At 43.0% G+C, this 26,817-nt stretch overlaps 3 protein-coding genes across 5 annotated transcripts in view; 1 reads left to right on the top strand and 2 right to left on the bottom strand.

Annotated features, from left to right (window-relative positions):
• The window catches only part of LOC135505661 (uncharacterized), a 76,692-nt gene extending 67,008 nt beyond the window's left edge, over window positions 1-9,684 (top strand). Inside the window, exons 16-19 of the mRNA XM_064924708.1 lie at window positions 4,412-4,463; window positions 4,635-4,784; window positions 5,712-5,793; window positions 9,442-9,684. Coding sequence (XP_064780780.1) covers window positions 4,412-4,463; window positions 4,635-4,784; window positions 5,712-5,793; window positions 9,442-9,489 — 332 coding nt within the window. The 3' untranslated portion in view covers window positions 9,490-9,684. The remainder of the gene's footprint in view (window positions 1-4,411; window positions 4,464-4,634; window positions 4,785-5,711; window positions 5,794-9,441) is intronic.
• A 2,740-nt stretch (window positions 9,685-12,424) lies between these two features.
• Window positions 12,425-13,981, bottom strand: LOC135506226 (gremlin-1-like). Of its 2 annotated transcripts, none has more exons than XM_064925748.1 (2): window positions 13,858-13,981; window positions 12,425-13,652 (listed from the first exon to the last, which is right to left on the bottom strand). In XM_064925748.1, exon 2 carries the CDS (start codon window positions 13,649-13,651, stop codon window positions 13,106-13,108), a length of 546 nt encoding a protein of 181 aa, XP_064781820.1. In that variant the 5' UTR covers window position 13,652; window positions 13,858-13,981; the 3' UTR covers window positions 12,425-13,105. The 2 variants fall into 2 exon arrangements, with proteins under 2 accessions (XP_064781820.1, XP_064781819.1); XM_064925747.1 differs by having other exon boundaries at window positions 12,425-13,657; window positions 13,858-13,979.
• Window positions 13,982-14,077: 96 nt separating this feature from the next.
• LOC135506225 (neuroendocrine protein 7B2-like) lies at window positions 14,078-26,766 on the bottom strand. Of its 2 annotated transcripts, none has more exons than XM_064925745.1 (6): window positions 26,673-26,766; window positions 25,774-26,002; window positions 23,636-23,785; window positions 15,376-15,488; window positions 14,996-15,049; window positions 14,078-14,659 (listed from the first exon to the last, which is right to left on the bottom strand). In XM_064925745.1, exons 1-6 carry the CDS (start codon window positions 26,742-26,744, stop codon window positions 14,555-14,557), a joined length of 723 nt encoding a protein of 240 aa, XP_064781817.1. In that variant the 5' UTR covers window positions 26,745-26,766; the 3' UTR covers window positions 14,078-14,554. The 2 variants fall into 2 exon arrangements, with proteins under 2 accessions (XP_064781817.1, XP_064781818.1); XM_064925746.1 differs by having other exon boundaries at window positions 26,620-26,763.
• Window positions 26,767-26,817: the final 51 nt, after the last annotated feature.

Raw genomic sequence — 26,817 nt, 5'->3', positions numbered from 1 at the left:
ACAACAACAGCAGTTTGTAGTATAGTGACACAACAACAGTAGTTTGTAGTATAGTGAAACAACAACAGTAGTTTGTAGTATAGTGACACAGCAACAGTAGTTTGTAGTATAGTGACACAGCAACAGTAGTTAGTAGTAGTTAGTAGTAGTATTAGTAGTAGTAGTTAGTTGTAGTTAGTAGTAGTAGTAGTAGTAGTAGTAATTAGTAGTATAGTGACATAACAACAGTAGTTAGTAGTAGTAGTAGTTAGTAGTATAGTGACATAACAACAGTAGTTAGTAGTAGTTAGTAGTATAGTGACACAACAACGGTAGTAGTAGTAGTTAGTAGTAGTATAGTGACATAGCATCAGTAGGTAGTAGTAGTAATAGTAGTTAGTAGTATAGTGACACAACAACAGTAGTTAGTAGTAGTAGTTAGTAGTATAGTGACACAAAAACAGCAGTTAGTAGCAAAGTGACACAACAACAGCAGTTAGTAGTATAGTGACACAGCAACAGTGATTAGTAGTCAGTAGTAGTAGTTAGTAGTATAGTGACATAACAGCAGTAGTTAGTAGTATAGTGACACAACAACAGTAGTTAGTAGTAGTAGTTAGTAGTAGTAGTAGTTAGTAGTAAAGTGACATAACACCAGTAGTTAGTAGTATAGAGACACAACAACAGTAGTTAGTAGTATAGTGACACAACAACAGTAGTTAGTAGTATAGTGACACAACAACAGTAGTTAGTAGAAGTTAGTAGGTGTAGTAGTAGTTAGTAGTATAGTGACATAACAACAGTAGTTAGTAGTAGTTAGTAGTAGTAGTAGTTAGTAGTATATCGACATAACAACAGTAGTTAGTAGTAGTGGTTAGTAGTAGTAGTTAGTAGTATAGTGACATAACAACAGTAGTCAGTAGTAGTTAGTAGTAGTAGTAGTTAGTAGTAGTAGTAGTATAGTGTCACAACAACAGTAGTTAGTAGTAGTAGTAGTAGTTAGTAGTATAGTGACATAACAACAGTAGTTAGTAGTAGTAGTAGTTAGTAGTAGTATAGTTAGTAGTATATCGACATAACAACAGTAGTTAGTAGTAGTGGTTAGTAGTAGTAGTTAGTAGTATAGTGACATAACAACAGTAGTTAGTAGTAGTAGTAGTTAGTAGTAGTAGTATAGTGTCACAACAACAGTAGTTAGTAGTAGTAGTAGTTAGTAGTATAGTGACATAACAACAGTAGTTAGTAGTATAGTGACATAACAACAGTAGTTAGTAGTATAGTGTCATAACAACAGTAGTTGTAGTAGTTAGTAGTAGTAGTAGTAGTAGTAGTAGTAGTAGTTAGTAGTATAGTGACACAACAACAGCAGTTTGTAGTATAGTGACACAACAATAGTAGTTAGTAGTAGTAGTAGTAGTAGTATAGTGTCACAACAACAGTAGTTAGTAGTAGTAGTAGTAGTTAGTAGTTAGTAGTATAGTGACATAACAACAGGAGTTAGTAGTATAGGGACACAGCAACAGTAATTAGTAGTAGTAGTAGTAGTAGTAGTAGTTAGTAGTAGTAGTAGTAGTAGTTAGTAGTTAGTAGTATAGTGACATAACAACAGGAGTTAGTAGTATAGAGAAACAACAACAGTAGTTAGTAGTATAGTGACATAACAAAAGTAGTTAGTAGTATAGGGACACAGCAACAGTAATTAGTAGTAGTAGTAGTAGTAGTAGTAGTAGTTGTAGTAGTAGTAGTTAGTAGTATAGTGACACAACTATAGTAGTTAGTAGTATAGAGACACAACAACAGTAGTTAGTAGTAGTAGTAGTAGTAGTAGTAGTTAGTAGTATAGTGACACAACAATAGTAGTTCGTAGTAGTAGTTAGTAGTAGTAGTAGTTAGTAGTAAAGTGACATAACACCAGTAGTTAGTAGTATAGAGACATAACAACAGTAGTTAGTAGTATAGTGACACAACATCAGTAGTTAGTAGTATAGTGACACAACAACAGTAGTTAGTAGAAGTTAGTAGTAGTAGTAGTAGTTAGTAGTATAGAGACACAACAACAGTAGTTAGTAGTAGTAGTAGTAGTAGTAGTTAGTAGTATAGTGACACAACAACAGCAGTTTGTAGTATAGTGACACAACAATAGTAGTTAGTAGTAGTAGTAGTAGTAGTAGTAGTATAGTGTCACAACAACAGTAGTTAGTAGTAGTAGTAGTAGTTAGTAGTTAGTAGTATAGTGACATAACAACAGGAGTTAGTAGTATAGGGACACAGCAACAGTAATTAGTAGTAGTAGTAGTAGTAGTAGTAGTTAGTAGTAGTAGTAGTAGTAGTAGTAGTAGTTAGTAGTATAGTGACACAACTATAGTAGTTAGTAGTATAGAGAAACAACAACAGTAGTTAGTAGTATAGTGACATAACAAAAGTAGTTAGTAGTATAGGGACACAGCAACAGTAATTAGTAGTAGTAGTAGTAGTAGTAGTAGTTAGTTGTAGTAGTAGTAGTTAGTAGTATAGTGACACAACTATAGTAGTTAGTAGTATAGAGACACAACAACAGTAGTTAGTAGTAGTAGTAGTAGTAGTAGTAGTTAGTAGTACATAACAACAGTAGTAGTGACAGTAGAAATTAGTAAATAGTAGTAGTAGTTAGTAGTAGTAGTAGTAAAGTGACATAACACCAGTAGTTAGTAGTATAGAGACATAACAACAGTAGTTAGTAGTATAGTGACACAACATCAGTAGTTAGTAGTATAGTGACACGACAACAGTAGTTAGTAGAAGTTAGTAGTAGTAGTAGTAGTTAGTAGTATAGAGACACAACAACAGTAGTTAGTAGTAGTAGTAGTAGTAGTAGTTAGTAGTATAGTGACATAACAACAGTAGTTAGTAGTATAGGGACACAACAACAGTAGTTAGTAGTATAGTGACACAACAACAGTAGTTAGTAGAAGTTAGTAGTAGTAGTAGTAGTTAGTAGTATAGAGAAACAACAACAGTAGTTAGTAGTAGTAGTAGTAGTAGTAGTAGTAGTTAGTAGTATAGTGACATAACAACAGTAGTTAGTAGTATAGGGACACAACAACAGTAGTTAGTAGTAGTAGTAGTAGTAGTAGTAGTTAGTAGTATAGTGACACAACAACAGTAGTTAGTAGTATAGTGACACAACAATAGTAGTTAGTAGTAGTAGTTAGTAATATAGTGACATAACAACAGTAGTTAGTAGTGTCGTGACACCACAACAACAGTTGTTAGTAGTATGGTGACACAACAACAGTAGTTAGTAGTAGTTAGTAGTAGTAGTAGTGTATATATATATATATATATATATATATATCTTGCTCCCTCTCTCTTTTGCTCTCTATCTCTCTTTCTCCCTCCCTCCTCACATTGCTCCTATCATAATTATTCAATTGTCTCTAGCTCTCAGATAAGGAAGCATACATCCTGTTGCCATGGCAAATTTCTTATCTGTCTTTTTTAGAGGCTTGATATGGGTCTGAGGGGAAGATAGACAGCTTACGGTGAAGTTCAGAGGCTAGACACACAGATAGGGATCAGGCAGTGTGTACTGGGACTCTGGAGAGAGACAGATAGGGAGAACGTTCAGTGGGAGAAACTGTTCAGAGAGAGAGAGAGAGCGAGAGAGAGAGAGAGAGAGAGAGAGAGAGCGAGAGAGAGTGAGCGAGAGAGAGCGAGAGAGAGTGAGAGAGAGAGTGAGAGAGCGAGAGAGTGAGAGAGAGCGAGAGAGAGAGCGAGAGAGAGCGCGAAAGAGAGCGAGAGAGAGAGAGAGAGAGAGAGAGAGAGAGTGAGAGAGAGAGCAAGAGAGAGAGAGAGAGAGTGAGAGAGAGAGAGTGAGAGAGAGAGAGAGAGAGAGAGAGAGAGTGAGAGAGAGAGAGAGAGCAAGAGAGAGATAGAGCGAGAGAGAGAGAGAGCGAGAGAGAGCGAGAGAGAGAGAGCGAGAGAGAGCGAGAGAGAGAGAGAGAGTGAGAGAGAGAGCGAGAGAGAGTGAGGGAGCTAGAGAGCGAGAGAGCTAGAGAGCGAGAGAGAGCGAGAGAGAGCGAGAGAGAGCGAGAGAGAGAGAGCGAGAGAGAGAGAGAGCGAGAGAGAGAGAGAGGGCGAAAGAGAGCGAAAGAGAGAGAGCGAGAGAGAGAGAGAGCGAGAGAGATTATGTTCTGCATGGCTCTAAGTCTTTGGATTGAAATAGAATCATAGACCATTATAGAAACACCGAAGGATAGGGTTTGTTACAATTAAGGCAGCAAAACAGCCCCTTTGTGGGAGAATTGCGTGTAAAATGTGTGTTTTTAAGAAGAAAAAGGTTGTCTGGCTCCAAAACCATTGTACAGTACAGTACCTTCTCAGTGCTTGTCTTTGCATGCCGGTGTATGTATTTCATTTATATGTTATACAATTTTGTATACTTCATTTGCAGCGCATAAAGAACATGATGACGTGCATGCCCAGTTGATGTTTGCACAAAAAAGGTTTGAAAACACACCTCTCTCGTTCTACTTCTACATAGCCTTTATGACAAAATAAGTTGAATTGAAGAGCTCCACAGGGCGATACTGCCGTCTACAGTAATTCAATTAGTATACGAGAGATTCACTGGACCAGAAGTTCTAACACCCTCTTCCCTTATCTCCGTTCCTCAGATTCCACGAGCTGGTGACGTTCTTTGGGCTGAAGCCCAAGACAGGAGAGACCGAGGTGGCGACAGGTCACTTCTTTATGCTGTGGTTTGAGTTCTGTACCGACTTCATGACCAGGTGGAGGAGAGAGAACAAGAATATCTCCAAAGAGAGGTGTGTGTATGCGTGCGTGCACGTGTGTGTGCGTGTGTGCAAAAGAGGTCATTTGCAACCACCCTTGTGTTGATGTAACCTTGCCAGAGAACTGATGACTTGCGTTAGCTCCCCAGGCTCAGTCTTGTGGCGTGCAGAAGACCCGGGTTCAAAACCCTGGTCAGTTACGGCTACAAACACAGTGAACTACTGTAGCTCCAAGACTGTAGCTATTTAATTCCCACAGGGATCACATACACATACATAAAACATTATATATTATTATTATATTATTATTATATATTAAGTATTCACTTCAGTGGATAAAAACATCTAATAGACAAATACAATATATATTACTTGGATTTGACCGTGTATTATTTGCTTATATAACTAATAATCCCCTTGAGAATTGACTAAAACAGGATGATGGCTATCTAAGATGGCCGCCATCACCCATCTGCTACATCCTACAAAGACACTTCCGGTCCACGGACTGACTGATAGTTGAGTAACACTGTTCTACGTTTTATTAATTTAGCAGGCGCTCTTACCCAGAGCGGACTTATCATACCCGTCCCTCGGTGGGAATCAAATCCACAACCCTGGAGTTGCAACCGTCATGCTCTGCCAACTGAGCTACACGGGACCAGACTGACTGACTGAATGAGACTGTCTGTCTGTCTGAAGATTGTGATCTTGTGGAAAACATTGTTCTATCTAGAACATCGGTCGAATCTCCTGTATGTTACCGGGTCCGAGGCTGATGTGAACTTGACTCCTGGGGGGCGTGCGTATCAAGTGTCTCAGAGTTCTGATTTAGGATCAATTCAGATCACAGTGCCTAAGATTACATGGACTGGGGGGGGGGCTGATCCTAGGTCAGCACTCTCACTATGAAACTGATGTGAACCTGCTCTTTTCCCCATCCTTCCCTCTTTCTCTCAGACTGAAAGAGGCTCAGCTGTCGGTGAAGAAGATTACAGCAGACAAGAAGGTGGAAACTAGGAAGATCAACCCTAACAGTCTGGTGAGAACAACACAACTCAAACTTAAGATAGACATATAGTCAGGAGGTGCAACTTTGGTTTTAGAAGTGAGGGAGGGACATAGATTTTTTTTTTATCTGGTTGGATAAATAATCCAAACAGCCTCTCCAACCCCTCTGAGGCGTCCACATGGTCCTAAAGCTCACCGTTGCCTCATCTTGTATCACATTCCAATGATAAAACTGGGGGGGGGGAACAAAAATGCAATTTCAGAATACGGGGGTGGGGGGTCATCATGTTCCCCCGGCCCCCGTGAAAGCTGGGCCCCTGCATACAGTATAGAGCCCTGAGCACCACTATCGACTATCCATCACATCTGATGAACCCTAACAGTGTGGTGAGTCTCAGGGAAACATTGCCACTCAACTCAACACAAACAGAAAACATGTTAGAATGAATTTCATGGTTATTGCCGTGCATTACTTAAGCAATAAAGCATGAGGTGGTGTGGAAACTCAAATCAAATTGTATTTGTCACATACTCATGGTTAGCAGATGTTAATGGGAGTGTAGCGAAATTCTTGTGCTTCTAGTTCCGACAGTGCAGCAATATCTAACAATTCCACAACAACTACCTTATATATACAAATCTAAGTAAAGGAATGGAATGAGAATGTATACATATAAATATATGGAAGAGCAATGACAGAGCGGCATAAGCAAGATAAACATTATGGCCAATATACCACGGCTAAGTGCTGTTCTTAGACACGACGCTATGCAGAGTGCCTGGATACAGCCCTTAGCCGTGGTATATTGGCCATATACCACAAGTCCATGAGGTGCCTTATTGCTATTATAAACTGGTTACCAACGTAATTAGAGCAGTAAAAACAAATGTTTTGTCATACCCGTGATACATGGTCTGATACACCACGGCTGTCAGCCAATAAGGGCTCGAACCACCCAGTTTATAAAGAGAAATAATGCACACTCAAAGATTCCCTTCAAGGGCCTCCCGGGTGGCGCAGTGGTTAAGGGCACTGTACTGCAGTGCCAGCTGTGCCATCAGAGACTCTGGGTTTGCGCCCAGGCTCTGTCGTAACCGGCTGTGACTGGGAGGTCTGTGGGGCGACGCACACTTTAAAATAAGATGCCCTTCAAGCCAATCAGAAACAACGGTTCAACGATGCTGTGGTATGAAGATACCCTAACATTCTGGTGAGAGTATAGAGAGATATACACTGAGTGGATAAAGATACCCTAACAGTCTGGTGAGAGTATAGAGAGATATACACTGAGTTGACAAAACATTAGGAACACCTTCCTGTTTTGAGTTTTGCCATCAAAACAGCCTCAATTCGACGGGGCAGGGACTCTACAAGGTGTTGAAAACGTTCCACAGGGACTCTACAAGGTGTTGAAAACGTTCCACAGGGACTCTACAAGGTGTTGAAAACGTTCCACAGGGACTCTACAAGGTGTTGAAAGCGTTCCACATGGATGCTGGCCCATGTTAACTCCAATGCTTCCCACAGTTGTGTCAAGTTGGCTGGATGTCCTTCGGGTGGTGGACCATTCTTGATACACACAGGAAACTGTTGAGTGTTGCAGCTCTTGACACAAACCGATGCCCCTGGCACCTACTACCATACCCTGTTCAAAGACACTTGCCCATTTACCCTCTGAATGGCACACATACACAATCCTTGTCTCAATTGTCTCAAGGCTTAAACATCTCTAACCTCTGACCTGCCTCCTCACCTTCACCGAAGTGGATTTAACAGGTGTTTTGTACACTCAGTGTATATAGTGATATATTACAGTTATGTCATTCTATGGGTTTAAAGCAACACCATTGCACTGCACAGTACGATAGATAGGATCATGATCAGTCATCTTTCACGCTAACCAGATTTTGGGGCTAAGTTATAAGCATCATCTATTTTTATAGATTTTGGGATTCAGGCAAAACCAGTGCAATTATATTTGTTGATCTATCTCAGGAACCTGGGTTTGATTGAATAATTGAATTACTTTTCCATGCATAATAACTCTTCCACTGGGCCTCAAAAGTGTGAAATTCTCCTCCCCCTATGGGCTGTTCTGACTCGGACAGGGCTTACTTAATGACTTAGTTGGACAAGGCTTACTTAATGACTTCGTTGGACAAGGCTTACTGGTTATTACTGCATTGTCGGAACTAGAAGCACAAGCATTTCGCTACACTCGCATTAACATCTGCTAACCATGTGTATGTGACAAATAAAATTTGATTTGATTTGATTTAATGACTTAGTTGGACAAGGCTTACTTAATGACTTCGTTGGACAAGGCTTACTTAATGACTTCGTTGGACAAGGCTTACTTAATGACTTAGTTGGACAAGGCTTACTTAATGACTTAGTTGGACAAGGCTTACTTAATGACTTAGTTGGACAAGGCTTACTTAATGACTTAGTTGGACAAGGCTTACTTAATGACTTCGTTGGACAAGGCTTACTTAATGACTTAGTTGGACAAGGCTTACTTAATGACTTAGTTGGACAAGGCTTACTTAATGACTTAGTTGGACAAGGCTTACTTAATGACTTAGTTGGACAAGGCTTACTTAATGACTTAGTTGGACAAGGCTTACTTAATGACTTAGTTGGACAAGGCTTACTTAATGACTTCGTTGGACAAGGCTTACTTAATGACTTCGTTGGACAAGGCTTACTTAGTGACTTCGTTGGACAAGGCTTACTTAATGACTTCGTTGGACAAGGCTTACTTAATGACTTAGTTGGACAAGGCTTACTTAATGACTTAGTTGGACAAGGCTTACTTAATGACTTAGTTGGACAAGGCTTACTTAATGACTTAGTTGGACAAGGCTTACTTAATGACTTCGTTGGACAAGGCTTACTTAATGACTTCGTTGGACAAGGCTTACGTAATGACTTAGTTGGACAAGGCTTACTTAATGACTTAGTTGGACAAGGCTTAATGACTTCGTTGGACAAGGCTTACTTAATGACTTAGTTGGACAAGGCTTACGTAATGACTTAGTTGGACAAGGCTTACTTAATGACTTAGTTGGACAAGGCTTAATGACTTAGTTGGACAAGGCTTACTTAATGACTTAGTTGGACAAGGCTTACTTAATGACTTCGTTGGACAAGGCTTACGTAATGACTTCGTTGAACAAGGCTTACTTAATGACTTCGTTGGACAAGGCTTACTTAATGACTTCGTTGGACAATGCTTACTTAATGACTTAGTTGGACAAGGCTTACTTAATGACTTCGTTGGACAAGGCTTACTTAATGACTTAGTTGGACAAGGCTTACTTAATGACTTAGTTGGACAAGGCTTACTTAATGACTTCGTTGGACAAGGCTTACTTAATGACTTAGTTGGACAAGGCTTACTTAATGACTTAGTTGGACAAGGCTTACTTAATGACTTAGTTGGACAAGGCTTACTTAATGACTTCGTTGGACAAGGCTTACTTAATGACTTAGTTGGACAAGACTTACTTAATTAATGACTTAGTTGGACAAGGCTTACTTAATGACTTCGTTGGACAAGGCTTAATGACTTAGTTGGACAAGGCTTACTTAAAAGCCAGTACAGTACAGTATGTGGAGACAATTTGCTTACTGTCCCTAATGAAAAACAATAAACCCCTTTCCCTGCCCTGACAGAAAGAGAGACTGCGCCAGAAAGAAGCAAACATGGTGAACACAAGCTGAGAGACAGAACAGAGAAGAACAGGACAGAGAAGAAAAGACATTAATGAGAAGAGTGATGGGTTGATGTGTGAGGGGACTGGGGACTCCTCCCACCTTCTCCTGTCACCGCCCCTTAGCCAGCCACACAGGACTGGGGACTCCTCCCACCTTCTCCTGTCACCGCTCCTTAGCCACCCACACAGGACTGGGGACTCCTCCCACCTTTTCCCGTCACCGTCCCTTAGCCACCCACACAGGACTGGGGACTCCTCCCACCTTCTCCTGTCACCGCCCCTTAGCCACCCACACAGGACTGGGGACTCCTCCCACCTTCTCCCGTCACTGCTCCTTAGCCACCCACACAGGACTGGGGACTTCTCCCACCTTCTCCTGTCACCGCCCCTTAGACACCCACACAGGACTGGGGACTTCTCCCACCTTCTCCTGTCACCGCCCCTTAGACACCCACACAGGACTGGGGACACCTCCCACCTTCTCCCATCACCGTCCCTTAGCCACCCACACAGGACTGGGGACTCCTCCCACCTTCTCCTGTCACCGCCCCTTAGCCAGCCACACAGGACTGGGGACTCCTCCTACCTTCTCCCATCACCGTCCCTTAGCCACCCACACAGGACTGGGGACACCTCCCACCTTCTCCCATCACCGTCCCTTAGCCACCCACACAGGACTGGGGACTCCTCCTACCTTCTCCCATCACTGTCCCTTAGCCACCCACACAGGACTGGGGACTCCTCCCACCTTCTCCCATCACCGTCCCTTAGCCACCCACACAGGACTGGGGACTCCTCCCACCTTCTCCCATCACCGTCCCTTAGCCACCCACACAGGACTGGGGACTTCTCCCACCTTCTCCTGTCACCGCCCCTTAGCCACCCACACAGGACTGGGGACACCTCCCACCTTCTCCCATCACCGTCCCTTAGCCACCCACACAGGACTGGGGACTCCTCCCACCTTCTCCCGTCACCGCCCCTTAGCCACCCACACAGGACTGGGGACTCCTCCCACCTTCTCCCGTCACCGTCCCTTAGCCACCCACACAGGACTGGGGACTCCTCCCACCTTCTCCCGTCACCGCCCCTTAGCCAGCCACACAGGACTGGTGACTCCTCCCACCTTCTCCCATCACTGTCCCTTAGCCACCCACACAGGACTGGGGACTCCTCCCACCTTCTCCCATCACCGCCCTTAGCCACCCACACAGGACTGGGGACTCCTCCCACCTTCTCCCGTCACCGCCCCTTAGCCACCCACACAGGACTGGGGACTCCTCCCACCTTCTCCTGTCACCGCCCCTTAGCCAGCCACACAGGACTGGGGACTCCTCCCACCTTCTCCCATCACTGTCCCTTAGCCACCCACACAGGACTGGGGACTCCTCCCACCTTCTCCCGTCACCGCCCCTTAGCCACCCACACAGGACTGGGGACTCCTCCCACCTTCTCCTGTCACCGCCCCTTAGCCAGCCACACAGGACTGGGGACTCCTCCCACCTTCTCCCATCACTGTCCCTTAGCCACCCACACAGGACTGGGGACTCCTCCCACCTTCTCCCGTCACCGCCCCTTAGCCACCCACACAGGACTGGGGACTCCTCCCACCTTCTCCTGTCACCGCCCCTTAGCCAGCCACACAGGACTGGGGACTCCTCCCACCTTCTCCCATCACTGTCCCTTAGCCACCCACACAGGACTGGGGACTCCTCCCACCTTCTCCCGTCACCGCCCCTTAGCCACCCACACAGGACTGGGGACTCCTCCCACCTTCTCCCGTCACCGCCCCTTAGCCACCCACACAGGACTGGGGACTCCTCCCACCTTCTCCCGTCACCGCCCCTTAGCCACCCACACAGGACTGGGGACTCCTCCCACCTTCTCCCGTCACCACCCCTTAGCCACCCACACAGGACTGGGGACTCCTCCCACCTTCTCCCGTCACTGCCCCTTAGCCACCCACACAGGACTGGGGACTCCTCCCACCTTCTCCCGTCACCGCCCCTTAGCCAGCCACACAGGACTGGGGACTCCTCCCACCTTCTCCCATCACTGTCCCTTAGCCACCCACACAGGACTGGGGACTCCTCCCACCCTCTCCCGTCACCGCCCCTTAGCCACCCACACAGGACTGGGGACTCCTCCCACCTTCTCCCGTGACCGCCCCTTAGCCAGCCACACAGGACTGGGGACTCCTCCCACCCTCTCCCGTCACCGCCCCTTAGCCACCCACACAGGACTGGGGACTCCTCCCACCTTCTCCCGTGACCGCCCCTTAGCCACCCACACAGGACTGGGGACTCCTCCCACCTTCTCCCGTGACCGCCCCTTAGCCAGCCACACAGGACTGGGGACACCTCCCACCTTCTCCCATCACCGCCCCTTAGCCACCCACACAGGACTGGGGACTCCTCACACCTTCTCCCGTCACCACCCCTTAGCCACCCACACAGGGGAGTGGTCAGGATCATACTCGTCTCTGATCCTGCCCACCCTGTTATGGACCAAGCCTGGAACACTGTACTGTCCTGGATGCCCATTGACCCTGCCCTCGCTGGACACTAGAGGAAACCCCTTTTACAATGGGTTCAGAGGTCACAAAGTTGCAGATGCATTCACTGACCAATGGGATACTGGCAATAGGATGATAAATATTTATGTTAAATTAGTTGTTTTTTTATTCTGCACCTCATCCTAGCACTGCCCTGTTAAAAAAAACATATTTATATAAAAAAAAGGCTAATAGCTGATTTAATAACTGGACAAATTAATAAGACAATGTATCTCGATTGTATGGTAAACTTTCTATGAAATATAGATTTGATATTCAGTTGTCTGTTTTCTGATATTAAATCATATTAATATATATATATATAATTTATGTACTTTATCTTGCAATCAGTCTGTTGTTACAACCCCAACAACACAAACTAGTTCAATAAGGTGTACAATCATGAGTTTATTCAGCAACCACTTTATATACATGATTAATACAATAACAAGTCCATTAAGTGACGTCAAACAGGGGCAAAGTATTAAAAGAAAAGCCAATATTCATGAACACCACACTCGTCTAGCGCTCTGGTAGTGAACGCATCCACCAACTCATATTCCACACAGTGGAAACACTATATTCTCTCAACGGTTTACAAAAATAGTCTGTTAAATTCTTACACTGTGGCTTTTTCGCCTTATTTTAAATGGCAAACATGCGCAAACCTTCTGGTATCCACAGTGATACTGTTATTTGTATTAGGCGCAAACCAACAATATCATTAAAAAACCATTACGCTCGAAGCCATAAGCCATTTACAATGTGCCAAACCAGTCAATTATGCCAAACCAGTCATTATAGTCCCATACATTACACTGGGGAGTCTGTTGGGGTTGGCATAGCTACCAGTTTAGGGTTTTGGAATGGTTTTCAACAGTTCCATCCCTTGGTTTCGTTGTCTTTTGATCTCCCCTTTTTGGATTAAGATTGGATATTCTCTCCCTCGTGCATATTCGGTTTTTGCAATGGAAGCACATTTAATTGTATGCATTGGTCGGTACCTTTTAATTCTTCCCGTGGAAAGCAAACCAACAGAGACTGTGTCCACCTATGGTTTTAACTAGGCCTAATCCAGGTCTATGGAAGCGCAGCGGCACGTCTTTACGCGCTGGACGCGTTTCTTTCGGGAGCTGGGTGACTGGCCGGGACATATGAGGGTATAGGTGACAGTTGTGAATGTTTTCGGTTTACAGGTGGAACACGATTGGAAAGCCCCGTCATCTTCGTATATGTGTCGGGGGATGTAGAAGGAGTTACACTGCCCGTAACAGAAACGATTGATTATAGTGCGGCTGAGGCATCCTTCCTCGTGGATCGTCTGTTTCAGCGGCTGCGTTTTGCACCAGTCCAGTTTGAGGTACCGGCGCTCCGTGACGTGTAAGGCTTCTTGGCTGGATTCTAGAACCTCGTCGTTGGCAGTTACTGGCCCCATTTGGCGGGAGACAAATCCATTCTGTGGTGGCTGCTGCGGTGAGCGCTCAGACTGGTTGGGACTGGAGTTGTATTTGTATGGGTGCTGAAAGGAACCCTGGTAGCCACCTACCCCTGCGCTCCTTTGCGGACAGAAGAGTAGTCCCAACACCATGGCCGAGGCAAAGACTGACGTCTTCATCCTGATCTATGGAATATTAAATAATTACAACTAAAGCCGTCATGGAAATCAACAGAACAAATTACGCATACCTTTTAGCAAGGTTTATGCAGTAATGTCAAACCAAATACATTTCCAAGTGGTTATAGCGTACAGTTAAGACTAATAGAATAATTTCAACATCGTAATTGGTAGAGCGAAAACGATAAATAGCTAGATTGGCTCACCTGTGTCCTACACAAACGACACGACAGAAAGATTCCCTGCGGGATTAAGATATTGCTTAAATATAATTATCCCTGTATGATCTCTTCTTGGAAGAGGCAAAACAAACTGCTGTCTAGCTGTACTGTCTCAGATTTAAGTACAGTAGAGGGATGTACCCGCCCCTCCAACGCCCGTCATCCTCTGATAGATCCTTGTAAAAATGGCTCAAACCTGGGAAACTTGCAGAGTAAATCATTTATTTTAAATGATCAGAAAGAAAACAGCAAGAGACTTAGTTAAGGCTTGACAAGGCCACACAAGAAAGAAGCAAAACCAGATCAAAACATCAACAACATATTTGTTTGATAAAAACAGAAAATTCAGCTTCACGGGGTGGATCATACATCACAGGCACACAAATAAACTGAGTATTAATACTTTTGATAGATCAATGATTGATTGAGAACTGAAAATAGCAGAGTATAATACCTTTTTTTTAATGTTTTTTTTTTTTTTACACAAGTTGTACATATCAATATACTGCTATTACCGCATGTAATGTTGTTAGTAGGCTACGTAGTTCAACTAAATGTAATGGTGATTAAAGTCATATTTAGAGAACACTCCCAATACTTTTGTGATGTCATTTTGAATCTACTTTAGTTTTAGTGATGTGACACGGTGGGGTTAGTAAAGATAGAACAGCGCGGGGTGGGTTCAGGTGGATGTTCTATAGTCCTCCTCTTCTGGGTAGTGGGGAACAGACTTCTTGGCTACAACGTTGTCCAGCTTCTGACCCATCAGATAGGGGTTATTGACACTCTGGAATGGAAAAAGGAACAAATACGACATTGCGTTGTTGTTGCTGGGATTTAAAATAAAATCTTATGACATTCTTGTCGTTAAATAGGTTAGCTACAGGTGTTCCAGAGGCGTTTGTGATCATCGACGGAGAAATGAAAGAATGTAGTCTGGATTCAAAATTGACATTGGTCGGTCAACATGCAACTTAATCCATAAATGTGAGTGTAAAAGGGCATTATCCCCTTCAGGGCATAACAACTCAATGGTGTTGATGTGGTTTCACAGATACAATTTATACAAAAACTTAAACAAACAATAACAAAACAAAAAAAGCTGAGGAAAAGCAGTTATAACCCTTTGTCTTCTTTTGGGTCCTCCCTTCAGTTTCTGGTACAACAGTTCCTTGTTCTGAAATGACAAAAGTAAGTTAGTGACAAAGAATGTTTCCATTGTTTTACAGCACATGATTTTATTTTCTGTAATCATAAACACATAGCTTGAGCCTTTTCAGGGAACAGAGACCCTTCCGTGGTTGACTTGTCTAGTGTCCACAGATGGGGTGTGGTGTCAGTTAATACAAGCGGAAAAACATTTCCTAAAAGAGGGTAAGGAGATGGACTTATTCAATGGTACAGGGGGCACAGCTTGGTTGTAACCACTCGAGCCTAGTGGAGGAGGGTGAAGTTGCCTGTACACTCTGAAGGCAATTTTACCAAGTTGCCCTAGTCACTCACCCACTTGGCCAGAGCAGGGTAGTCATGTTCTGGGTCGAACAAGTGCTGATGCTTCTGGAACTCTCTGCTGAACTCTGCTGTGTCTGGGACATTCTCCAGACAACCATCTGCCGCTACAGTACAAGCAAAGAGAGGACATGGTCAAGATTTTTCAACATTGGATCTGTGCAACTCCTGCATCCGCTCTCGCTTTAAAAAAAAAACTTTAAATAAAAAGGTCAACGAGGAGAGGCGGCGAGGAGACGGAATGTGGACAAAAATGGACTCCTCCACTCATTCAAATTGCTTTTACGGGGTTAGGATCCAAAAAATAACTGTCTAAAGTCAAAACAAATGAAGTTAGTTGTTCAAGACATTTTATAGATAAAAACATGCTACTTATTCCTTTTACGTATGCATGATTTTCATTAACTTCTTTGATATAGGGGGCGCTCTTTTAATTTTTGGATAAAAAAACGTTCCCGTTTTAAACAAGATATTTTGTCACGAAAAGATGCTCGACTATGCATATAATTGACAGCTTTGGAAAGAAAACACTCTGACGTTTCCAAAACTGCAAAGATATTGTCTGTGAGTGCCCCAGAACTAATGCTACAGGCGAAACCAAGATGAAATTTCATAGAAGAAATGCCCCAGATTTTGAATGCGCTGTGTTAGAATGTCTCCTTATATGGCTGTGAATGCGCCAGGAATGAACCAACACTTTCTGTCGTTTCCCCAAGGTGTCTGCAGCATTGTGACGTATTTGTAGGCATATCATTGGATTGACCATAAGAGACTACATTTACCAGGTGTCCGCTTGGTGTCCTCCGTCGAAATTATTGCGCCACCTCCAGCTGCGTCCACTTTTCCATTAGGTTCAGAGGAGAAAGGCAACTGCCACGAATGATTTATCATCGAATAGATATGTGAAAAACCCCTTGAGGATTGATTCTAAACAACGTTTGCCATGTTTCTGTCATTATTATGGAGTTAAATTGGAAAAAAGTTTGGTGTTGAAATGACTGAATTTTCGGGGGGTTTTCTTAGCCAAACGTGATGAACAAAACGGAGCGATTTCTCCTACACAAATAATCTTTTTGGAAAAACTGAACATTTGCTATCTAACTGAGAGTCTCCTCATTGAAAACATCTGAAGTTCTTCAAAGGTAAATGATTTTATTTGAATGCTTTTCTTGTTTTTGTGAAAATTTTGCCTGCTGAATGCTAGGCTAGCTATCAATACTCTTACACAAATGCTCGTGTAGCTATGGTTGAAAAGAATATTTTGAAAATCTGAGATGACAGTGTTGTTAACAAAAGGCTAAGCTTGTGAGCCAATATATTTATTTAATTTAATTTGCGATTTTCATGAATAGTTAACGTTGCGTTATGCTAATGAGCTTGAGGCTATGATTACACTCCCGGATACGGGATTGCTCGACGCTAGAGGTTAAAACAGCTGATTCAAAGGTGGTGTGGCAGATATCAAAACTCCTCCGTGAAGGACACGCACGACTATCCTGATGGAACGTGGTTAGAGGGGAGGACACTAACAAAACTGACATCGCCTCGACAACTCATCGGTTTCTGGTGCTACGGAGGAGAGTGGATTTTTTTCCCAAATGAGAAAAGGACATAGACAAGGCAAACCCTAGATTATTCTGCAGCAGTGGAGGCTCTTCAGAGGAGGACCATCCTCCTCAGTGAATTTCAATGATTTATTTAATTGTAAAACATGGATAAAGTCATCATTTTTATATATACTGTATATATATATATATTCACCTCACCAAATAATTGATAGAAACACTTTTACAATGAAGGTCTATAGTAGCCTCAACAGCACCTCTATAGGGTAGCACCACGGTGTATCCGGAGGACAGCTAGTTGCCGTCCTTCTCTGACTACATTGACTTCATTACACAACCTAGGAGGCTCATGGTTCTCAACCCCTTCCATAGACTTGCACTGTAATTATAACTTCTGGAGGACATCTTCCAACCTATCAGAGCTCTTGCAGCATGAACTGACATGTTGTCCACCCAATCAAAGGATCAGAGAATGAATCTAGTACTGAAAGCACAAGCTACAGCTAACTAGCACTGCAGTGCATAACATGTGAGTAGCTGACTCAAAGACAATAGTTGAACAGTTTTGAACAAATTCTTTTTAAAAAATGAAGGCGAAGCAAGTCAATTTCTCTCCCTCACTTAATTAGCTAACAAATGCATCTGGCTAGTTTAGTTACTCAAACACCCGGCTCAAACACAGGGATGCTATGTTAGTTAGCTGGCTATGACTATCCAACAACACTGGAACTCCCAAGTCAAGGTAAGCTTTTTACCGCATGATTGTAGCGGGTTTACTAACGCGTTAATTCTATTAGCTATGTTGACAAAGACGTTACTTTAGCTAATATGGAGACAACGGCTGTGTATAGTGGTGTCACGATCATCGTAGTGAGGAGACCAAAGCGCAGGGTGGTGTGAATGCATACTTTAATGATTGACGAAAAAACACAAAGTACACTAAACAAAACAAACTAACTAACAAGACGAATGTGACTGCTATAGAAACACTGTGCTAACATGCAACAAAACATAGACAATAACCCACCAACCACAATCCAAAACCGGCTACCTAAATATGGTTCCCAATCAGAGACAATGACTAACACCTGCCACTGATTGAGAACCATATCAGGCCAAAACACATAGAAATAGACAAACTAGACATACAACATAGAATGCCCACTCATATCACACCCTGACCAAACAAAACATAGAAACAAACAATGCAAATCATGGTCAGAGTGTGACAAGTGGTTATGACAAGGTTTGGCTTGGAAAGATTTTTTCCACCTGGTCACATACAGCTGATGTGTTCATTGAAGTCCACAAACAAAAGGGAAAAGTCATGACTGTTTATGCGTGATCAGGGGTGTATTCATTCCACCAAATGTTGAAAAACGTTTCTAAAACAGTCACACAAACAAAAAACTCCCATTTGGTTGGAAAATGATTACACCCTAGTTAAGAGGAGACAAGAGTGTGGAGTATTGAATGTTTCACTGTATGTCCATGGTCATTGTCATCTCAGAATGAATACAATTTGAGGCTGCTATGAAAGTGACTGTTTAAAAATTTAGCTGATCAATGTTCATTGAAAATTTTTTAAATGGTGTCTATTCATTCCAAATATATTCCAAATGTTGAAAAAAGCAATATTTTCTTATGGCTCTGTCAGTAATCTTTAAAACAGAACAAAAGCAAATGAAACACGAACATTAAATGATAAAAAATACTCCAAATTTGTCCAATAGAAACTCCCATTTGCCACTGTTGGAATAATGATTACACCCTAGTTAAGCTAGACACAGACAAGAGTGTGGAAGGCGGTATTGAATGTTTCACTGTATGTCCATGTGTCATTGTCATCTCAGATTTCTCTCGACCTGCGCACACCTATGTTCTAAACTTTAATTTGAGGGCCAGGTTGTAGCAACCTCATGATTGGTATAGGGGAAATGTGAGTATCATGTAGTAACCTAAACCTATCGATGTTACATTGAACTGGGTTAATGGAATATGAATGACAGTCATCCAACATGCTGTAATAGAAATAAGGCCATGCTGATACAAAAACAATAAAAAAAATGTCCTCCATCACAAACGGCACTGACCGCCACTGATCTGCAGCGATAACGAGTCAGGGACAAGTACTAGGAGGATTCCTCAGATATAAAATACACGTCGATGGAGCTGGAGGGGGTGGCTGCCATCTTACCGGCTCTTAACCACCCATGCTATTTTTTGTTTGTTTTTGCGTTGTTCATAACTTGTTTTGTACATAATGTGACTGCTACCATCTTATGACCGAAAAGAGATTCTGGGCATCAAAACTGCGATTGCTCACCTCAAACTGGACGAAGAGTTCTTCAATGAGTTGGACAGGAGGGATATACTACTACAGACACTCAACCAGGCACAGATCCCCCCGTGATTCACTGGAGAAGGAAACGGAGATCGTGGAAAAAGATCAAGATGCCTTGCGAGGATCAGGCGATGAGTGGCTAATCTTCCCTTGCCTTCCGTCCCGCTAGCTAACGTTCAATCGCTTGAAAATAAATGAGACCAGCTGAAAAGCACATATATCCTACCAACGGGACATTAACTGTAATATCTTATGTTTCACAGAGTCGTGGCTGAACGACGACAGTAAGAACATACCGCTGCCGCTAAAACCTAACTCAATGAGCTGTATACCACCGTACGCAAACAGGAAAAAGCTAATCCAAAGGCGGAGCTCTTAGTGGCCGGGGACTTTAATGCAGGGAAACTTAAAGGAGATTTACTTCATTTCTATTATCATGTTAAATGTCCAACCAGAGGGCAAAATAAATTATAGATCACCTTTACTCCACACAGAGACGTGTACAATTTGGCTCTCCATTTGGTAAATCTGATTCCTGCTTACAAACAAAAAGTAAAGCAGGAAGCACCAGTTGTCAGATGAAGCAGATGCTAAACTACAGGACTGCTTTGCTAGCACAGACTGGAACATGTTCCGGGATTCTTCCGATGGCATTGAGGAATACACCACATCAGTCACTGGCTATATCAATAAGTGTATTGAGGACGTCATTCCCTCAGTGACTGTACGTACATAACCCAACCAAAAGCCATGGATTACAAGCAACATTCGCACTGAGCAAAAGAGTAGAGCTGCAGCTTTCAGGGAGTGGGACTCTAAAACAGAAGCTTATAAGAAATCCTACTAAGCCCTCCAACGAACCATCAAACAGGCAAAGCGTTAATACAGGACTAAGACTGAATCGTACTACAACGCCTCCGACGCGACAGGAACTTGCAAACTATTACAGACCACAAAAGGAAGCACAGCCGAGAGCTGCCCAGTGACACTAGCTAAATAACTTAGTTGAAGTCGGAAGTTTACATACACTTAGGTTGGAGACATGACATTAAAACTTGTTTTTCAACCACTCCACAGATTTCTTTTTAACAAACTATAGTTTTGGCAAGTCTGTTAGGACATCTACATCTACTGTGCATGACACAAGTTATTTTTCCAACAACTGTTTACAGACAGGTTATTTCACTGTATCACCATTCCAATGGGTCAGAAGTTTTTCACTAAGTTGACTGCGCCTTTAAACAGCTTGGAAAATTCCAGAAAAGGAAGTCATGGCTCGAGAAGCTTCTGATTAATTGACATCATTTGAGTCAATTTGATGTGTACCTGTGGCTCTATTTCACGCCTACCTTCAAACTCAGTGCCTCTTTGCTTGACATAATGGGGGGGGGGGGGATTAAAAGAAATCAGCCAAGACCTCAAGAACAAAATTGTAGTCCTCCACAAGTCTGGTTCATCCTTAGGAGCAATTTCCAAACACATGAAGGTACCACGTTCATCTGTACAAACAATAGTACGCAATTATAAACACCATGGGACTACGCAGCCATCATACCACTCAGGAAGGAGACGCGTTCTGTCTCCTAGAGATGAGCGTATTTTGGTGCGAAAAGTGCAAATCAATCCCAGAACATCAAAGGACCTTGTGAAGATGCTGGAGGAAACAGGTACAAAAGTATCTATATACACAGTAAAACAAGTCCTATATCGACATAACCTGAAAGGCCGCTCAGCAAGGAAGAAGCCACTGCTCCAAAACCACCATAAAAAAGCCAGGCTATGGTTTGCAACTGCACATGGGGACAAAGATTGTACTTTTTGGAGAAATGTCCTCTGGTCTGATGAAACAAAAATAGAGCCGTTTGGACATAATGACTATCGCTATGTTTGGAGGAAAAAGAGGAGGCTTGTAAGCCGAAGAACACCATCCAAACCGTGAAGCACGGGGGTGGCTGCATCATGCTGTAGGGGTGCTTTGCTGCAGGAGGGACTGGTGCACTTCACCTAATAGATAGCTTCATGAGAAAGGTCAATTATGTGGCTATATTGAAGCAACATCTCAAGACAGTCAGGAAGTTTAAGCGTGGGTCTTCCAAATGGACAATGACCCCAAGCATACTTCCAAAGTTGTGGCAAAATGGCTTAAGGACAACAAAGTCAAGGTATTGGAGTGGCCATCACAAAGCCCTGGTATCAATCCCATAGAAAATTTTTGGGCAGAACTAAAAAAGCGTGTGCGAGCATGGAGGCCTACAAACCTGACTCAGTTACACCAGCTCTGTCAGGAGGAATGGGCCAAAATTCACCCAACTTATTGTGGGAAGCTTGTGGAAGGCTACTTGAAACGTTTGACCCAAGTTAAACAATTGAAAGGCAATGCTACCAAATACTAATTGAGTGTATGTAAACTTCTGACCCACTGGGAATGTGATGAAAGAAATAAAAGCTGAAATAAATAATTCTCTACTATTATTCTGACATTTCACATTCTTAAAATAAAGTGGTGATCCTAACTGACCTAAGACAGGGAATTTTTTTACTAGGATTAAATGTCTCCAGGAATGGTGAAAAACTGAGTTTAAATCCATTTGGCTAAAGTGTATGTAAACTTCCAACTTCAACTGTATATGCTCGCGTCGAGGCAAGTAATGCATGAGAGCACCAGCTGTTCCGGATGACTGATCACGCTCTCCGTAGCCGATGTGAGTAAGACCTTTAAACAGGTCAACATTCACAAGGCTGCAGGGCCAGACTGATTACTAGGATGTGTACTCCTAGCATGCACTGACCAACTGGCAAGCGTCTCCACTGACATTTTCAACCTGTCCCTGACTGAGTCTGTAATATCTGCATATTTCAAATAGACCACCATAGTCCCTGTGCCCAAGGAAGCAAAGGTTACCTGCCTACCAACACATAGCACTCACATCTGTAGCCATGAAATGCATCAACACCATTATCCCAGAAACCCTAGACCCAATCCAATTTGCATACCGCACAAACATACACAGATGATGCAACCTCTATTGCACCCCACGCTGCCCTTTCCCACCTGGGCAAAAGGAACACCTATGTGAGAATGCTGTTCATTGACTACAGCTCAGTGTTCAACACCAATGTGCCCTCAAAGCTCATCACTAAGCTAAGAACCCAGGGACTAAACACCTCCCTTTGCAACTGGATCCTAGACTTCCTGACAGAACACCCCCAGGAGGTAAGGGTAGGTAACACATCCACCACGTTGATCTTCAAAACAGGGGCTCCTCAGGGGTGTGTGCTCAGTCCCCTCCTGTACTCCCTGTTCACTCATGACTGCCCGGTCAGGCACGACTCCAACACCATCATTAAGTTTGCTGATGACAACAGTGGTAGGCCTGAACCCCGACAACGATGAGACAGCCTATAGGGAGGAGGTCAGAGACCTTACCGTGTGGTTGTTGTCCTTGCACATCTCCCTCAATGTGATCAAGACAAAGGAGATGATTGTGGACTACAGGAAAAGGACCGAGCACGCCCCCATTCTCATTGACGAGGCTGTAGTTGAGAACTTGAAGTTCCTTGGGGTCCACACATTTTTTAAAACCTTTATTTAACTAGGCAAGTCAGTTAAGAACAAATTCTTATTTTCAATGATGACATAGGAACAGTGGGTTAGCTGCCTTGTTCAGGGGCAGAACGACAGATTTTTACCTTGTCAACTCGGGGATTCAATCTTGCAACCTTTTGGTTACTAGGCCAACGCTCTAGCCACTAGGCTACCTGCCTCCCCAACAGCAACAAACTAACATGGTCCAAACACACCAAGACAGTCGTGAAGAGAGGCACGACAAAACCTATTCCCTCAGGAGACTGAAAAGATTTGGCGTTGGTCCTCAGAAGCAGCTGTAGAACCAACATCAAGAGCATCCTGACTGGTTGCATCTCTGCCTGGTATGGCAACTGCTCAGCCTCCGACAGCAAGGTTAGTGCGTACATCACCAGGGCCAACTTTCCTGCCATCTTTCCTGCCATCCAGGACCTCAATACCAGACGATGTCGTAAAAAAAAAGAATTGGGGCCGGTATTTTCTTAAAACTGCATTGTTGGTTAAGGGCTTGTAAGTAAGCATTTCACTGTAAGGTCTACATCTGTTGTATTCGGCGCATGTGACAAAACATTTGATACAGGGACAGAGAACCAACCACACAGAAACAAAGGATAAAGCCTCGCTGAGTGCAAGCCTGTTCCTGCTTTAGCTAACTTGATGTCTGTCTTGTGGTCTTGCAGGACTGTAACGGTACTGAAAGTTAGGCACCAAGCCTAAAGGAGAAATCCTTGTCAAACAGAAATATAGCTATTTGTTTACCCGTCTTTCCTAGTGGACATGGGTTGGAAGGGTTGGGGTAGCCATGGTCCTCACTGAAGTATTTGGGGATGTTGTCCCCTGTCAGCTCAGCTACGATGTTGGGTATGTTTCCATAGGGACCCAGGTGCTGCAGCCCCTCATGGGCTCCACCTAGTGGAGGAAACAGAACATGACAAGAATATATATTTTTTTAATTGTGACAGGGACAGACAGGGCATGTTAACTACCGTTCTTACATTTTATAGTGACGCTCCAGAACTTGTTGAATTTCAGCCAGTAGTTTTGAAAGTGGTGCTCACGAGCCAAAACAGATCCCCAGTTTTTGTTGTGTAGCATTTTATCCAATCGTGTACGACGTCAGCCAATTCATATGTTATAAATGTGTTGTGCTTATTAAGATCCAAGACTGATGCTTTAACAATTTGATTAGCGCAAGTAAAATTGAAATCTATATCAGAATACAATACTAAGCCTAGATATGTTATTTGTGTACAGTGCATACTTTAGGTATACAAACCCTGTCTCGGAGCTCTACGGTGTGTGCCTTCACTTTCTGAACCTTATGTAACTTTCATTAAACTAGATTAACTAGTTAAGAACAAATTCTCATTTACAATGACGGCCTACACCGGCCAATCATGGATGACGTTTGGCCAATTGTGCGCTGCCCTATAGGACTCCCAATCACGGCCGGTTGTGATACAGCCTGGAATCTAACCAGGGTGTCTGTGGTGACTATAAGCGCCTTAGACCGCTGCGCCACTCGGGAGCCCATTTCTTGACCAATCGAATTTACAACAGGTGGACTCCAATCTAGTTGTATAAACATCAACGCTGATCAATGGAAACAGGATGCAGCTGAGCTCAATTTCAAGTCTCATAGCAAAGGGTCTGAATACATTTGTAAAAAAAATAATCAAAAAGCCTGTTTTCACTTTGTCATTATGGGGTAGTGTGTAGACTGATGAGGGAAAAACAATATTTAATCAATTTTAGAATAAGGCTGTAAAGTTGTAAATGTGGAGAAAGTCAAGGAGTCTGAATACTTTGCAAAATCACTGTACATGTCCCATCTCCAAACACAATCCCAAGTACAGAAACCCAAGGCCTGAAATGTAAATGTGATCTCCACAATGGCACTGGGAACTATAACCATTGGCAAAACATTTTCCTCACTCCAAGATGCATGCCCTCTCTCCCACAGAATATATCCCCTCAATACTCTTGAACATTTGGCAGGAGCTTTGGTACAATATAAAATAGCTTACTTGCCGGTCCACATCGATGTAGACCTGTTATTAAACTCCATTATGTCTATGTACAAAATGGAACCCTATTCACTATGAAGTGCACTACTTTTGACCAGGGCCCATAACCCTAATCCCTATGAAGTGCACTACTTTTGACCAGGGCCCATAACCCTATTCCCTATGAAGTGCACTACTTTTGACTAGGGCCCATAACCCTATTCCCTATGAAGTGCACTACTTTTGACCAGGGCCCATAACCCTATTCCCTATGAAGTGCACTACTTTTGACCAGGGCCCATAACCCTATTCCCCAAAGTACACTACTTTTGACCAGGACCCATAATCCTATTCCCTATGATGTGCACTACTTTTGACCAGGGCCCATAACCATATTCCCTACACTACTTTTGACCAGGGCCCATAACCATATTCCCTATGAAGTGCACTACTTTTGAACATATGGGATGTCGCTGAGTGATTTATCCAAGGCTATGAACTGGACACAAGACAGCTCTGTGGTGTAATTACTGGTAGGGAACATTTCAAAACAGATGTAATTTAATTTCACAATGGAAAATTGCCTGCAATAGAGTGGAGAGTATATTTCTTAGACATGACCCATGTGCCAAATCATGACACACACCAGATACACACAGACTAGGCTTGTAGTCTTACACGTCATACTGTTTTATAGGTATAGTGTTTGATTACTAAACAAGTTGTCAGATACAATACCGTTACTGTACTTTTTTGCTTCATTGACAACAAATACAAAAAAATTAAGATTAACAAGCCTGAAATATACTTTAGGTCAAGCCAACTACTACAGCACTATGACTAAAACAGACAACTCCTTTAACTCAGATTATTTTAAACCATGGGCCCCACCTTGGATACTCTGGGGACCCACGATGTTGGTGGCCTGGTGAGCGGGGTACTCGATCCTGTGTCGAGCGATGCCAAGCTGCTCCATGGCGCCGTGTAGGAGGCGCTGAATATCGGCCTCAGATACTTGGTCTGCCGTGCGGGGGCTCCGGGCGGATGCCAGCCCCGCCATGTACACCAGAACGCCCAGCAACACGGTTCTACTCAACCTGATCGTCGAACCCATCTCTGTCTGCAATAGGGAGATAAAAAATATATATAACGTTGCTTATCAATCATGTATTTAGTAGAAAATGCAACTGAAAACGTAATTCTAATTATATTTTAGAAGGATGTCCACCTGACAGAAACCATCATTAACCCATATGTAAACAGTTGACTAACAGAAAGATGGTGCAAATTGACACTTTTGTTGTTCCTTCCCCCTGTAAACTAATAATATCACACACCATTCGGCCATAGGAATCGCGTTATGTCCAAATACTGCGGATGTATGTAGACATTGGTTTATTGACCTAGAACCATCCTAATAAATCCATTATTACGCAGGTACGCTAAGTGTTTTATTTGTAAATCATGTCTAGAACATAAATACATGTACTATAGCCCAATACATTGCAAAATGTTGCACGCGTAATCCTAATTAGCCATGTAAATCAAAATCAACCTATATCTGGAATTTAGGCAATACGTGCGGTTTGCATCTTTTCTGTGAAAACAAAAATGTGCGCCATCGGGCAAATATGCTACAGAGGCCGCAACAGTCATACATACACATTCAGGATATACCAATAAACGACATTCAACAGATGCAATATTTTCAATCTCATTGGCTACTGTTACACATACCGAAAAGGCCTACACGATATTTATCTGACTTCACGATGTATCGTTTTCCTTACGGTGTATCCTGGATGCGGTGAGAAAGAGCTTGTGATGCTGACGGAGGATGCAGAGCTCGCTCCACGGATCATTACCTTACTGGCTCTTGTCAGGCACAAAAACAAAAACAATCCCTGGCTTCTCCGTGGATGTCTTTAAACGATG

This window comes from Oncorhynchus masou, chromosome 19, assembly GCF_036934945.1.
Source record: "Oncorhynchus masou masou isolate Uvic2021 chromosome 19, UVic_Omas_1.1, whole genome shotgun sequence".
Classification (NCBI taxonomy): Eukaryota; Metazoa; Chordata; class Actinopteri; order Salmoniformes; family Salmonidae; genus Oncorhynchus; species Oncorhynchus masou.
Note: the sequence above shows the minus strand (reverse complement) of the source record. Positions and strands in the feature narration are given on the sequence as shown.